The 17,051-nt window shown below is 36.2% G+C and overlaps 1 protein-coding gene across 3 annotated transcripts in view; it reads left to right on the top strand.

Annotated features, from left to right (window-relative positions):
* NBEA (neurobeachin) overlaps window positions 1-17,051 on the top strand; it is a 663,869-nt gene that overhangs the window by 153,456 nt on the left and 493,362 nt on the right. For all 3 annotated transcript variants that reach the window (XM_056109123.1, XM_056109115.1, XM_056109106.1), the window contains exon 11: window positions 12,627-12,735. In XM_056109123.1, the coding sequence (XP_055965098.1) occupies window positions 12,627-12,735 (109 nt within the window). The remainder of the gene's footprint in view (window positions 1-12,626; window positions 12,736-17,051) is intronic.

Here is a 17,051-nt window from a genome sequence, read left to right as displayed (position 1 = left end):
GTGTGGGCATGACTTTTGGAACATTGATGATTTTTAGCCACAAAAATATTTGTGATTCATGTATTTGCTTGGTAAATTTCAACATTTTTTTCAAAATCCTATCTCAGCAAGATTATTTCAGCAGTTATAGCCTTTTCAAAAACTAAGCAGCCCCCATGTAATTAAAAATGTCATTGAAGACTTGTGATTAGCATAAATTATAAATCCATAGAATTATCTGAAGTTTAGGTGTTTTGTGTTTAGCTATCTAACTCATATTTTCTCTACAAAAAAACGGTTAAAAAATCCCTTTATGATACAGTTTAAGTCCAACTGCTGTAAAAAGTGAAATGTGATTACTTTTAAGATGCTATAGTGAAATCTGTACTTTCTGTAATAATCGTCTCTCTTATGCAGACTGTTCTTGCATTTAGGTTACATGTCAATATCAATTAGGTTATAGTTTTCCAGTTTTCCCAGCATATGCCTTTATTTATTTTACATTTTCCAGAAAAGATCTGACATCTTTTACTTCCTAATTATGCCTATTGACTGTTTTGCTTTGTGTTTCTCTTTTGGGTCCTGGGGCGTGCTTAGCAGTGCTCTGAGGCTGTTCCTGCCTCTGTGCTTGTGTGTCAACCCCACCTGTGCCTAGGGGAAACGCAGTGGCAGAGATTGAACCCAGGCCTCCGCACACACTGCGGGCACTCAGCCCACTGAACAGTCACTCTGGTTTATTAAACTAGTTAAAGAAACATTGAGATGGGGGGAGATGGAAACCTATCTGGCAATGCTCAGGGGCTGTTTCTGACTTTGTATTCAGAGTCTCTCTTGGCAGTGCCCAGGCAGTCTCTCAGGCATTGCTGGGGATTGGAGTCAGGCCACTTGTGTGCTAAGAACATGCGTAATTTGTTGAGATATCTGTCCAGCCTCCAAAGAAGCGTTCTTTGGAGTGAAACAGATACTGAGGCTGTTTGTGGTTTGCGTAGAATACTGCTATTAGAGTAGAGAAACTATAATGATAAGCTTGAGGAAACTGGGGCTTTCTCTTAGGGCACTATACAATTTCTATTTTATCTATTTTGTTGTGGTTCTTCCAACTGAATTTGGGATCCGAAGGACAGAGTGGTGCTCGACTAGTGATGCGATGCTGATGGAAACCGCCAGGGCACATACGTTTCTAGTCCTGAGGGCTCACTGCAGGTGCTAGAGCGACATCTTGTATTGTTCAGAGAGGCAGGTGGGACCAGCTGTGAAATTAGTTGCTTGGTTCTTGTAAGACATGACCTTTACCCTCTGAATTATCTCACAAGTCTACAAATTAATTTTTGCCGAATGGAAAATAAAATCCAGTAGGTTTAAAACAGGGAAAGTGTAACGTGTCAAATTTCCTTCTCTTCTTTGCCAAACAAGTTCCTTTCTATTTTTTCATGGCAAAATCTGTACAAATAATGCAATCATAGGGTTTATAGAAAATCCCTAGTCATTTAATGAGTGTGTCAGTTGCCAACAGGAAAGAACATTTTTCTTTCAGATTTATGACTAATTCACTGACTTTCCAAATAACCTATTTTTCTACTGTCTGCTACAAAGTTATTTCCATAAGAAGTGGTTGCTTTAAAAACTTTGTTATTGTTACTGAAGTAACATGGTTCCAACAGCATTGATGTTTTAGATGTTCAAGGCTATTGTATACCATCATGACCATCAGTGTTCCAAAGAGCCCCCCAACACTGTTCTTACGACTTACACAAATTCTTTCAGATTTTGTAATATTAATTTTATTTTTGTCTTTTTGGGCTTTTAGCTTTTAATACTTATCTTTGTTTTATAATTTTTTTAAAGTATGGCTTCTACTTTAACTATGGTGCCAAATTCATGCAAATTATTTGGTTGCAAGAAAATTTAACAACCGTGACTGTATCTTTATCGAATATGTAGTCTTGGTATTCTTATAATTTGTATGTCCATATCTTCTGTTATTTACGTATATAAGTCATATATCCTTTTATTGTAGGTACTGTTACTTTATTCCTAGAATACCTTTAAGTTTTTATAAAAACTTAAACTTTTTTTTAACTTAACTTTTTAAAACTTAACTTTTTTTTATGTCTTTGCATTCCTTTTAAAGAGAAATTAGGTGAAGGGTCCCTGAATATTACTCTTTTTTGGCAAGGTTAGTGAGGGTGGGCCACACCTAAAGGAATTTAGGGTCTGTGCTCTGGTCTGTGCTTGGGAATTCTTGCACTACTCAGAGGTCCAGATAGTGTTGGGGCTTGAATCTAGACCTCCTGCTTGCCAGCATACATCCAGTCTTTTGAAATCTTTCTGGTCCTTCAGAACGTATTAATGGAAAGAGCGGTGATGTACAACATATCTCTAAAATGTTTGGACTCAATTCACTTTCTCTTCCTTGAGTATAATGACTGTTATGTCCAGTAACTAGAATCTTTAACAAGTTATAAAGCACCATCAGGAGTCTAGGTACTTGAGTATTGCAGGTCATTGTCTTTTATTTCTAATGATGCTTAAGTTTCTTGGTTTGTAGTTTTATTACCTAGGTTGAAATGCCAGAACCGCTACTTTCTACTTAGGCCTGTTCTCTGAAATACATTTAAAGTGTATAAAACAATGTTCCCTAAATAAGAGCTATTTCTATTTCTTCAGATGTGTAGAATGTGGTTTATTGAACCACACTGCAGTCTTTCTTAATGAATGTTCAAATGTTCAATGTGAATTTGAGATGATTATGTGTTCTGCTGTTGCTGGATAAAGTACTGAACAAATGTCATTTATCTGCAGTGATTTATTGGTATATTTCTAGTTCAACAGTATTTTTGTGTTTTTGACATCTGGGTATGTCCCTTTTGGAATGAAGGGTGTTGAAGTACGAGCTCTGTTAGCATATTCATTCATTTCTCCCAGCTGTCACTATGGTTTTTACTGCATGTTGTTTGGTGCTCTCTTACTAGATGCTTTATACTTTAAGGATTTTTACTTCTTGAAACTTTGATCTTTAAACTTTAATCCTTTTGATTAATGATATATGCATTTGTGTGTATACCTTATGTGTGTATACATATGTATAGGGGTTGAGGGGCACATGCATCCACATTTGTTACTGCTCCTATTTTATTTTTTGGGTTGTGGGGAGGGGGAGGTTTAGGCCACTCTGACTGTGGTCAGAGCATAGTCCTGACTTTGTGCTTAGGGATCACTTCTGGCAGTAGTTTTGGGTGACTGTGTTTGGTGCTGGGGAATTAGCCAAGAGTCAAATGCATGCAAGGCAAGCACCTAATCCTCTATACATCTCTTAGGCTCTGGGCTGCTCTTACACTGAACACCATGTAGTGTCAGGGATCAAATCCAGGGCCCCCAAATACATAGCTTGCACTCCACCCTTTCCACTCTTTACCAGTTTTAAAAATTATTATCATGGGTTCTATTTCTAGCAGTACTGAAGGGGTCAGTTTGATCTTATTCCAGACCATGCACATGCAAGGCATGTACTTTTTGACTTAAGACATTTCTCTGACCTATCTGGCATATGGGCTTTTCCATCCATTTATTATAATTGTGTATATTTTTATATTTAAATGGGTGTCTTATAGATAACATATATTTGTACTGTGGTTTTGGTCTACTTTGATAACCTTTGTTTCTTGTGAATTCAAATACTTACAACCTAAGTGATTATGTATGTACTTAGATTAGAGTCTACCATATTATTTACTCTCTTCTATTTGTTGTCTTGCTACCACTTTTGGTTGTGGTCGAGCGATGGGCCATACCCACCTGTGCTCAGAGCTTACTCTGACTCTCTGCTCCAGATCACTCTTGGTGAGCTCAGGCAATCTTATACAGTGCCGGGGATTGAACCTGAGTCAGCTGCTTGCAAGACCTTAACTGCACTTCTATATCTCTATGCCTTCCTTGTTCCTGTGTCTTTTGTCTTGTACTCTTTTCATTCTTTTTATAATTTTGGTGAACATTTTTATAACTATGTTTTATTTAATAACATATGAACTATGTTTTTTATTTTTTAATTTTTTGGGGCATTTGAGCCACTCCTGGCTGTGCTAAGGGGTTACTCCTGGCACTATACTTAGGTGGACCATATGGGATGCTGGGGATCAAACCCTGGTCGGCTGCATGCAAGGCAAATGCCTTACTCGCTGTAGTATCACTCTAGCCCCATAATTCTGCTTTTAAAGATTATTCTAATAGTTCTCATAGAGCTTTTAAGTAGCTCAAGTTCACTTTCAACTGGTACTACTACTTTATAGGTATAATCAGTAATATGTAATAACAAAGCAGTCCAATTTTTCCCCCAGGCTTCTTGGTGTCATTGAGTCATTCATTTCACTTGTATGTAGGTATATAAAAGTATGTACTCTATCATTAGTCATTAACTGGCAAATTTATGTAAAATCATACTGCAGTACTTCCGCATACTGGTATAATGGGCAAAATAACAAAATACTTATTCTTCCAAATGCTGCTAATGTTGAGGAACACTTGGAATACATAATTGGTAATTTTATCATGTGATCCAATCTGTTTTGCCATATTTTAACAAAATTAAATATACGTTCAAAAATATGATTCATTTTTCTTACATCTGATTTTATATTTATGAGGAATAATCGGGAACTGTATTTATTTTAAAATCAGTATGTGGGCATTTATTTATAATTACTAAAACTTAAAATCTATTGATACAAAGGAATACTATTAATCAGCTGAAAGGAATGTGTTCTTGATTAAATTGGTTGAATCTCAGTGACAATATGCTGAGGTCAAGAATAGAGTCTTAGAAGAATTCCATTTATGCAGCTTTCTAGAAAAATCAAAACCTAATGGAGAAGAAATAAGCAATTAACCAATATTATGGGTGTTGAAGAGTGTCAAAGAATAAGACAATAAGGGGTGTGTGTGTGTGTATGTATGTGTGTGCGGTATGTATGTATGTGAAAAAGAGAGCGAGCGAGAGAAAGAGAGAGAGAGAGAGAGAGAGATGAAGTTATTTATCTTAATTGTGGTAGTGGTTTTACCAATATATATTAACATTCTTAGTATAATATACACATGTAGACTGAAGCATAGATTTAGTTTTAATGTACGATTATTTTATTAAAAAATTTAAAATTAATTTAAGAACCATGAGCCCGGCAAGCTACCGAGAGTATCTCGCACGCATAGCAAAGCCTGGCAGGCTCCCTGTGACGTATTCGATATGCCAAACACAGTAACAACAAGTCTCATGATGGAGGTGTTACTGGGCCTGCTCGAGCAAATCAATGAACAATGGGAGGACCGTGACCATGACCGTGAGATTTATAAACTCGATAACTGAGTTTTAGTTACATAATGCTCTAGCACTAATCCCACCACCAATGTTCCTATACTCCCTGCTGCCCCCCAAGCCCCATCTCTCTCTCTGTTACCTTGACAGGCCATTTCAGAGTTTGCTTATTATAGTTTGATCTCATTTTTTTGTGTGTGTTGCTGATTCTCTACTCTGTGTGTGTGTGTGTGTGTGTGTGTGTGTGTGTGTGTGTGTGTGTACATACACACCACTCTCCCTGAGAAGCTCAAAGTCAGAGAAACAGCTCCGCAGGCTGGAGTACATGCTTTGCAGGCAGCAGGTCTGGTTTCAAGCCCAGCATTGCCTGGTCCCTAGACAGCTCAGGGAATAACTCTGGAGCATAGAACCAGGAGTATCTGGTTCTCCTGAGTACCACTGTATGCCCCAAAATAAAAATTTCCAGGCAGCCTATTCAAATAAATAGGTGTGTATGTATACACATCTCTGAGTTTACTTGAGACCCCTCATCCTTCTTGCCCCTTTAGTTCCCTTTCTGTTCTTATTTCTTCCAACCTCGAAGTCGTTTCTTTTCTGTCCTTCTCCCTATACTCTGGGATTATGGGTGATCTAGGCATCCTCCCTCTTCTACATGACATTTTCTTGTCAGGTAATCTATATACCATAGAAAAGTGAGATCATCCTGTGTCCTTCTTTTGGCTTTTTTCACTCAGCATGGTATCTGCCAATTCCTACAGCTTGCAGCAAATTTAATGCATAATTATAAAAACAATGTATAAAAAGAGGACAAAAAGAGCAACACCCAGGGGTTAAATAATTCTTTCAGCTTTCTGTATAGTCAGCTTGTTTTCTTGGTACTTCCTGTTTTTCCTAGTTCTAGCACTCCTAGGGTATATTGTTGGCTCTGCATCTATTACATGGGTTAAGTATCAGCTGAAAGTAGAGCCTGTTCCATTTGGCCTTCCTTCTTCTGGCATGTTTTGGCCTAATAGTTATTCTTATTTATTTGAATAGGCTGCCTGGAAATTTTTATTTTGGGGCATACAGTGGTACTCAGGAGAACCAGATACTCCTGGTTCTATGCTCCAGAGTTATTCCCTGAGCTGTCTAGGGACCAGGCAATGCTGGGCTTGAAACCAGACCTGCTGCCTGCAAAGCATGTACTCCAGCCTGCGGAGCTGTTTCTCTGACTTTGAGCTTCTTAGTGAGTTGGAAATTACAGCAGTAACATTTATTATATCAATGGATTATGTATTGTTAATACAGTGATACTGACATTCGTTAAGTATCAGTAAATACTCGTAAAGGTAGGTGGATAGTTCAAGTATTGTACCTGGTATGATGGTTAGTGTTTTATTGCAGAACTGTTAGAACCTGAGATTTATTTCTAACACTGGTGCATTTTCAGTAACTATTGATTATTTTTACAAAGGCTTGTAGATAGACCTGATCAAAGGTTGTTTAATTTTCTAGTAGGTAAACAGTAGTATATACTAACATTTGTCATAGTTGATTTGGAAATAACTGATTAATTATTACAGGGTTTGAAATTATTTCATAATGTAAATTTTGATATATTTTCATTTATAAATTGATTTTAGGTATTATACTTTGTCAAATAAAAATGGGTTGCTCATAGACAGTGGGCCTGGAGTGATAGCACAGCGGTAGGGCGTTCGCCTTACAAGCGGGCCAACATGGCCGACCCGAGTTCGATTCCTCCGCCCCTCTCGGAGAGCCAGGCAAGCTACCGAGAGTATTTCGCCTGCACGGCAGAGCCTGACAAGCTCCTCGTGACGTATCTGATACGCCAAACACAGTAACAATTGTCACAATGGAGACGTTACTGGGCCCGCTTGAGCAAATAGATGAACAACGGGAGGACAGTGACAGTGACATGGACGGTATCATGTTAAGTGAAATGAGTCAGAAAGAGAGGGGAAGGCATAGAAAGATTGCACTCATTTGTGGAATATAAAGTAACAGAATGGGAGACTGACACACAAAAATAAACTAAGATATAAACACCAGGAGGATTGCTCCACGGCTTGGAAGCCGGGATCACATGCTGGTGGGGAAAGGCAGTACAGATAGATAAGGGAACACCAAGTTAGGGGTTCTTGGAGGGCCTGCTCGGGATGGGAGATGCGTGCTGAAAATAGACTATAGATCAAACATGATGGCCACTCCATACCTCTATTGCAAACCATAACACCCAAAAGGAGAGAGAGAGAGCTAAAGGGTATGCCCTGCCACAGAAGCGGGTCAGGGTGGGGGGGGGATGAGGTCAGGGAGGGTAGGGGGTGCAAACTGGAATCACTGGAGGTGGAGAATGGGTACTGGTGGAGGGATGGGTACTCGAACATTGTATGACTGAAACATAAACACGAAAGTTTATAAGTCTGTAACTGTATCTCACGGGGATCCATTACAAAAAATAAATTAAAAAAATAGGTTGCTAAAATATAAAATAAAAATCTGTCACCAAAGTAAGGAGGTGTGGATATGTAATAACCTGTTTAATTTTTAATAGGATCACTAAAGAATGCTGCTTAATATCTGTGAAAGTGAGAATAGTCATTGTGTAAGTTGCCTGTCTCCTTATCAGTCTAAAACGAAAAGTAGGAATCACTGAGATTTTATGGCTGAGGACAGTTGGTGATTTTATGTGATTGGTGATTTTATGTGATATATATATATATATATATATATATATATATATATATATAACCTCGGAGAGCCCGGCAAGCTACCGAGAGTATTCGATATGCCAGACACAGTAACAACAAAGTCTCCAATGGAGACGTTACTGGGCCCGCTCGAGCAAATCGACGATCAACGGGAGGGCCTTTACCTTTACCTTTATATAGAACCACGGTCCTCCCGTTGTTCATCGATTTTCTCGAGTGGGCCCAGTAACGTCTCCATCGTGAGACTTGTTACTGTGTTTGGCATATTGAAGACGTCATGGGCGAGATACTCTCGGTAGCTTAGCTTGCTGGGCTCTCCGAGAGGGGCGGAGGAATCGAACTCGGGTAGACCATATTGGCTGCGTGCAAGGCAAACACCCTACCGCATTTATATATAGATACACACTGTTCTTTGATCAGTATTTCTACTTTTCCTGTGCTGCATTTCACATTTTCCTTAACTATCTCTGCTTATCATTGCATTTTAAAATTTTTGATGTGTATCTCCATTTCTCTCTGAACTGATGAATGTGTCAGTTTGTTGTAACAGGATCAGTTGTCTAGGTAGGCCTTTAGATCTTGTCTTCAAAAATACATTGTCTCAATTTGACTTTAAAATGCCTCTGGAGTTAGAAACTTTTGCTTAAGTCCTTTCTAATTGTGAGGGTGGGTGTGTGTCGCCTGTGCATGTGTATGTGATGTAAGTCATCTCCAGTTTAAACTTTCTTAGTTAGGGACTGCTGATTTTATTCCTACTGTGTTCACTATAATCTAGAATTTTATAATTAAAAAAATAGCACAAAATCTGTGGCATCCCATTTTTTAACAATAATTTTCATCATCTTTTTCAAGAGTTGAGTGTATCTTTCAAAACGAAAATAGGTACTTAAGAGATGAAACCTTACAAAAAATTTAAAATGAATTTACCCTCTTACTGCTACCTTGAACCTAGGTTGGCTACTTGCAAGTGCAAACGCCCTCCCCTCCCCTGTGCTGTTGACCCGGGTTCAATTCCTCAGCCCCTCTGGGAGAGTCCAGCAAACTACCGAGAGTATCCCCCGCCTCCAGCAAGGCAAAGCCTTCAAGCTATCCCTGATATATTGGATATGCAAAAATAGTAACAAGTCTCACAGTGGAGACGTTACTGTTGCCTGCTCGAGCAAATTGTTGAATAAGGGGAGGACAGTGCTACGTGCTACTGATACCTTAAATCTTACTGAAACAATATACTAATGTATTAATTTTGACAATTGCTTTGGAATGTTTCTGAAGAGATGAAAATGTCTCTTTTAAAAGGAGAGAGGATGTTGAATATGGGAAGTCTTTTAATTTCTGCATTACTTTCAGTTTCTTACTAAATATTTAAACATGTCAGTTACTGTGGTGCTTTACTCATTTGAAGACAAAGCAAATGGAAAAGCTAGCTTTTGTCTTTGAAGAGTTTTGGACTGGAAAACAAAGAAACCCTTTGATCTCAAATGAGGTTTTATATGCAGTCTCAGTTATGTCAGTTACGAATTAGTTCTGTGTGATTTATCTTTAAACTATATTTCAAATTAACAAGAATTTGGGGGGCATGTTTCGTAAGTTACTCATCTTAGCTATTTGAAAATTAATTAATAAAAATTGAAATGGATAAAGTCTAGAAAGCTTGGGGCCAGAGCAATACTATAGCAGGTAACACTCTTGCCTTGCATGCAGCTGACCTGGTTCTTTCTCCGGCACCACAGATAGTCTCTGAGCCCTGCCAGGAAGGAGTGATCCTTGAGTACAGAGCCAGGAGTAAGCCCTGAGCACAACCAGGTGTGGCCCAAAAAGAAACCAAAAAAAAAAAAAAAAGAGAGAAACTCAAATAAAACTTTATAAAATTTGTGTGGAACTTAAATGTAGTTATATTTTTAAATAACCTGAATTTAGTTATCAGTTGATTTCTTTTGTTTTTCTAAATTTTAGCTCATTTTTAGTATAAATGTTAAAATATTTTTCTTTTATTTAATTCAGGCGTATGAATAATTAGATGTTTGGTCATTGATTTTTAGGAATGAGCCTTTAGATAACAAGTAGCATCTATGTTAAAAGGAGACAGGATTCAAAATCTTAAGCACTCTTGAAGTAGAAATCGCTACTTTCAGAAAATGTGTTTTAATTTTGTCTATGGACAAGTTTAGCAATTTTATATTACTTGATAAAACCCAGTGTACATTTAACTTATTAAGTGAAATATTTCTCTGAAAATTTGTTTGTAGGTCTTGCTATACTTTTCAAGAGAGTGTCTTATATTGTGTATGCTAGTTTTGGCTGAAACAGATGCTTGCTTTTTGGTTTATCCTATACAATTAGATCCTCTGCAGATTGACTGATGTGTCTAGACAGGAAGTGGCTTGTAGGAGATATAGGAATGGGCTGAAGTATCCTTTATATTTGCCTTTGTATCTAGGGGAGTTGGAAATAGGCAAGAATGGAGAGAAATTTTGTATGGCAGTACACAGAATTTTGCAAGTTTATTGTGAGCCCTGCAGCAATCCGATGCATTTTAGTTACTGGTAAGTTTGTTAAATTCTGTTTGAAACTGTACCTCTTCGAAGATGGCCATCTATTTACGATTACGTCCACCATGTCAAATATTCCTATTTTAAATAATATTTTTTTAAAAAGATTGCTATTGCATTGGGTTTTAGGTGTAAACTAAAAATACTTTTCTTAATGGATGAATATGACTAGTTATTTTTGAAGTGGGATAAATAAGCTTTTGATACAATAAGTATTGTTGATTTTTAATGGAACTCCACTCTGTTTACAAATCTGAGATAATCCATTATTATTGGAAATAGCTGCCATCTTAAAAGAATTAGCATAGCTATGGCATCCTTTTATATAGTTCTACATAGGAGGGTGATTATTATAAGAAATACTTTCTTTGCTTTTTTATTTTTGTATGAACTTTAGAGACTACAGCTAGGAATTTTCAGTCTTTCATTTTGGTTGTGCTGATGTTTATAAATTCTAGTAAAGTTTCCCTCTATTCAGTAATATAGATATATGACAGAATTCCATGAACAGATTAGGAATTGTATAATCCCTATACAGTAGTTTTCTTACCTTTATTTCATATATTTGCATAGAGGTATTGTGTGTAAAAGAGCTTAAACAGTTATTTGTGAAGTGGCATTGACTAATGATTCGATTCATTAAAAATGGACTAGTTTGCTTAGTAGCTGTTCTTTTTATTATGGAAACTACATTCAGGAAATCTCAAGGGATTCCTTGGGAACTGTCTTTTTCTTGTAAATATCTATCTTTACCTCCTAGGACAAATTAAAAAAATATTGATTTGTAATACTAGTGTTTTCTTTTGTGGTTGAAAGCTCTAGGACAGTCATTGTGATAGAACTTCCATTTTATGTAAGTGAATGCTTTTTTCACTCAGTTGTACTATATTTTTAGTTGATATCATGTAATTCATTAAACTTAATCTTCATAATAATGAAATTATTTTGCTATTATTTTATAAGAATATGTATGATAAGAATAGCCACCTTATCTGAGAAGTGCATTATTTGTCAAATATATTAACTCCAAAAGACATATAATAACATCAGAGAATAGAAAATAATAGAATTCTTTTGAGTCTAATAATTTTGAAGTTTTCTTGGCTATCCAGTGTCCTTGATTTCTTGGAGAATGGAGTACTTATGCATTAAAATACACTTAGAAATGTGTGGTTCTGCCTTTTTTTGTGGCTATAAGTAGGCAATTTAGGGGGACAGTTTAAAACAGTGCACTGCTGATAAAAATCTAAATAATAATATATGATGAAAGAATGCATAGTTTTCTTAGACTTATCTGAGAATTGCTGGTTGAAATCTTTCTGTAACTTTGCAAAGTAATGCATTATTATTCAATGCAATCATTTGTTTTCTTTTTGTTTCTTCCTGCACTTAACAGACATAGGAAAAGTTTTATCTTTGTTGACACTCATCTTTGTGTGATTTTATGTGTTTGTGTATCTGTTGTGTAATTAATTGCCACTTTTAATTTCACTATCATATATAACTCTTGTGTTCTGTGCTCTCATTAACTTTTCTGAGGGCATATCTAAGTGTAAAGATTATATTGCATCTTTCTATAGATTATTTTTAGACAAATACCTTTCTAAAAGCAGATCTAAAGGAAATGTTTACTAAATATGTTCTTACAATGAAATTTTGTGTACATATTTAAATTTTTATGTATGCATGGTTCTTTGAAGGTATTGTGAGAAATTGTATTTGTCAGTTTTGTTCTTTGAGATTAATTGAAGCTGGTAATACATTTGTATATAAACATTGAGGCTTTGCCTTGTAATATAAAAACTTAATAGTAATATTTCAGTTCATGATGTTTAATTTTCATAGTGAGAAACCTAGTTTGCTTCTGCTAAAATTTTATGGAGACAAACATAGTTTTCTTATGCAAAAAGTGGGAAAATACATTTTTGTGTGGATTTAAGCTGCAAAAGTTAATGTCAGCAAAATGAAGACTAGTTTTGAAATGCTCAGAATATTTTAGCCTAATAAAATATGGAAATATAATACTGTATCTATAATCAAATTTGGTAATTACATAATGAATTTTCTGTCCTTTACATGCAGTGCTACTCTTTTGGCATTCCTGGTTGAACTACTTAAAAGTTCAGTAGCCATGCAAGAACAGATGCTGGGTGGAAAAGGCTTTTTAGTCATTGGCTACTTACTAGAAAAGGTAAGGAATGTATGTTTATGGTTTGAGTGTGTAGCCTTCAAGATAGAATATTTACGGTCACTCTAGGTTCTCTCCATTGATCTCACCAAGACCATACTGTTGCTAGTTATCAACCATCGCTATTGTGCTCTTAGATTAAATGTAGACATTAAACTAGATCAGTGTTAGAAATTGTATAATTATGAAATTTCGAGTAAATTTCGAAACTGAAGATAGTTTCTTTCAGCTGCTTTTTTTTATTTAATGTTACGGGTGTTGTGTATTGTGTTTTCCTAATATTTATCATACTGTCTTTGACTTTATATTCTTAGGAATTTCATTATTTCACAAAATTTTAATAGTGTTTTCTTTAATATTTTCACTATTCTTAAATATCAAATCTGTTATTTTTTAGTAACAAATGTTATTTTGTGCTCTTTGTCTATGTTTTTAGTATTCTGAGATATTTAAATTAGCTTTTCTTTAATTGTGTCATAGTATAAATATTTGTATTCTATGTGGCCACCTTTACTTTAATTGCAGCTGCGTTGTTATAATAATGAATACTGGATTTCTGTTATAGTCTCACAAATGTTTTATTATATTATTTACTTTAAAAACAAAATGATTTTTATGTACGGCAATATTGTGGTTTTTGATTTAAAGACATAATTGATCACCCTCATTAAACAATTTCTAACCTTTATGAAAATGAATTGGTGAAATAAAGGAAAAAGTAAACTTATTTTTTCCTTGGGAAGTGAAAACAGAGAAGACTTTTGGTAGTTGTTCTGTTTCATCTCTTTTCTGTAGTTGAATTCCTTGAACATAGTTTTTATTTGAAACTCGTGCTCTTCTTTGTGGAAGGATGAGTGTTTTCTTTTTGTCTAATAGTATGGTATATGGGTGGCAGGGTATTGGGCCACAGTCTCCCGTGCTTGGGCTTCTCCTGATTCAGTTCTCAGGGGTCGTTCCCGGTAGTGCTTACGGGCCTTCTGCACTAGAGGGGAACATACTCTAAAGGTCACATGCAAGGCCTGTACCTTAATCTCTCTCTTTAGCCCCAGTAACAGATTATTAAGAAATCAGTAAGTCGCTTTATTTTCTTATTAATAGATATTTTCCCAGTAGCATTAAGAACTTAGCTAAGATTGGTTGATTCTTTACTCATGAGAAGCTGTTTTCCTTTACCCTTACATGAATTAAGTATTAAGAAACACTTTTGGAGTAAGTATTGTAACTTTACTGTGCTTAGGATCATAACCATTAAATGTGTTTTGCAACTTTGCTGTGCTTTAAGGATTACCATGAGGTCTCCTCTTTAACATACTTCTCATCCATTTCCTGAAGTTTTTATCAGAGCATGATTTTTTATGTGAAGATTTATTATGCTTAAACTTTATATTAAAAATAATATGAAAACACTTTATTTTTATTTATTATTTTTATTTTTATTAATTTTTATTTATTTTTTTATTAGTGAAACACCATGAGGTACAGTTATAGACATACAAATTTTTGTGCTTGGGTTTCAGTTATACAATGATCAGGTACCCATCCCTCCACCAGTGCCCATCCTCCACTACCACAGGTCCCAGCATCCCTCCCACCCCCCATCCACCCCATCCCATCCTGCCTCTGTGGCAGGGCATTCCCTTTTGTTCTCTCTCTCTCTTTTGGGGTCCTGTGGTTTGCAAGAGAGGCATTGACTGGCAATCATGTTTGGTCTACAGTCTACTTTCAGCATGCATCTCCCATCGTGGGAGGATCCTCCCAACACCCTTTATTGGGTGCTCCCTTCTCTATCTGAGCTGCCTTTTCCCCTAGCATGTGTGGCTGGCCTCCAAGTCATGGAGCAAAATTCCTGGTGCTAATCTCGGTCACTCCTGGGTGTTAATCTCCCATTTTGTTGCTTTATGTTCCCCAGATGAATGCAATCTTTCTGTGTCTGTCCCTCTCTTTCTGACTCATTTCGCTGAGCATGATACTTTCCATGTAGTACCACTTGTATGTAAATTTCATGACTTTGTCTTTTCTAACAGCTACATAGTACTCCATTGTGTAACTGTACCAAAGTTTCTTTAACCAGTCATCTGTTCTCGGGCACTCAGGTTTTTTCCAGATTCTGGCTACTGTAAACAGTGCTGCAATGAACAGACAAATGCAGATGTGGCTTCGACTATACTTTTTTGCCTCTCTGGGGTATATTCTCAGGAGTGGTATTGCTGGGTCAAATGGGAGCTCAAATTCTATGAAAACACTTTAAATAAAAGAACATAATCACTTCTTCCTCTTTATTAGAATTACTGTGTTTAAATTTCATTGTTCATTTGTTGGGTAATAAAAATGTAACATAAGTTTCAATTTACTTTTTTAATGGTTTTGGACAAGACTGGCTTTATTTTCATGTATTTATTGAACATTTATTTTTTCCTATTTTGTGTTGTGATTGTGTATCTTCTTATGCCAGTTTTCCTTTTTTCCATTTAACTAAGGTCCATACTCCTAGGCAGCCTGTAATCTACCTTAATCTTCATGATTATGCATATTAAAATATTTCTTCTTCTAAGTGAAATCATGATTTTTTATTTCTGTATATGACTTACCTCACTTAGCATGGCATTTACAAGATTCATGTTATTGCATATATCAAAATCTTTTAAAGCTGAGTAGTATAGACCTGTATGCATATACACATTTTACTTACTCATTATTTTCTGCAGACTTTTTTTATTCTTATCTTTGGGCTAATATACATATTAATGAATGGCCATGTACACAATTTTGTGTGGATATGTTCTTTTTATTTCTCTTGAGAAGATATGTAAGAGTTGATTTACTATGTCCTATTATAATTCTTTATTTATACTTTACTGCTTTCTGAAGTAGAAAATGATGTATGTTATACTTTCCATAATGAGTATTTTAAGTTTTAAATAATTTACCTTTAATTTAAGGTGCACTGCACTGCACTGTTCTTCCTTTGTTCATCAATTTGCTAGAGCGGGCCCAGTAACGTCTCCATTGTGAGACTTCTTGTTACTGTGTTTGACATATCCAATATGTCACGGGTAGCTTGGCAGGCTTTGCCACGTGGGCGAGATACTCTTGGTAGCTTTCCGGACTCTCCGAGAGGGGCGGAGGAATCGAACCCAGTTCAGCCAGGCTGGCTGCACGCAAGGCAAACGCCCTACCACTATGCTATCGCTCCAGCCCAATTTAAGGTGAAAATTAATTTTTTCATTTTGAAAGATGATCTTTGAAATAAATTTACATTTCTTGCCAGAAATTTTAGTCTTCTCTATTATAGCTTTCTTGTTGGGTAGGATATGGCATAACTTAAAATAAGCTACCTTTTCTGTTATAGCTAATGATGTTGAATACCTTTTCATTTGTGAATTGACTATTAGTACATATTTTTGGGAGATTGTGATTTTTTTTTTGTTTTGGGGGCTACACTTTGCAATGCTCAAGGATTACTCCTGGCTCTGCACTAAGGAATCATTCCTGGTGCTGCTGAGCGGTAGAGGGAGGGATCTTATGGTGTGGAATGCCGGGGATCGAACCTGGGTCATTTGTGTGCAAGGCAAAAACCCTATCCACTATAGTATTGCTCTAGCCTATACCAGCAGTTTTAAGAGAAGTTTGTGTTGCTTCATTATATCTAGTAAGATATTTGATTTAAATGTATTAAACTTCAATTATGCCTGCTAGTTATAAATGGGATTCTGAGGGTAGATCGTTCGCTTATCAAGAGTAGTTTTGTCCCAAAATAGATGACATATTTCTTGGTTGAAAAGAATTTAAGATTTATTTTGTAAAATTGTTAACTTTGTTAAGGAAAATTAGAGCAGCTTGAAGGTAAAGATGGTGTTGGTGGGTGTGGAGGAGGAACCTGGGAGCACTGGTAGAGGGAAGTTGACACTGCTGTTGGGATTTGTTCAGGAAAACTGTGTGTCTGCAACTCAACTGTGAATAACTTTATAAGTCATGGGGCATTAATAAAGTAAATTTCAAAAAAAAGAATGATGAGAATATTAGATTAACTCCCATGGAAAATGCTTATGGTTCCAGGAGACGTGTATCTATATGGCGTGTGAATTTGGATAAAGAATTATATTGTATTGACGAAACGGTGCTAGAAAATGACAACCTCCCTTCCTGTGCTATAATTTCCTGCTGGTTTCTCCAGCTGATAATATACAGATTGAAGCAAGTAGGCAAGCAATTATCCCAAGTATTGAAATTGTATTGAAAAAGTGGAACAGTGGGTCAATACAGCCAGTAAAACGCATTAGTATGTTGGGCTTCAGGAATGTATCATTTGTGTCCCAAGT

Source organism: Sorex fumeus, unplaced genomic scaffold (assembly GCF_029834395.1).
Source record: "Sorex fumeus unplaced genomic scaffold, SorFum_2.1 ptg000008l, whole genome shotgun sequence".
Taxonomy (NCBI): domain Eukaryota; kingdom Metazoa; phylum Chordata; class Mammalia; order Eulipotyphla; family Soricidae; genus Sorex; species Sorex fumeus.
This window is presented reverse-complemented; position numbering and strand designations above follow the sequence as displayed.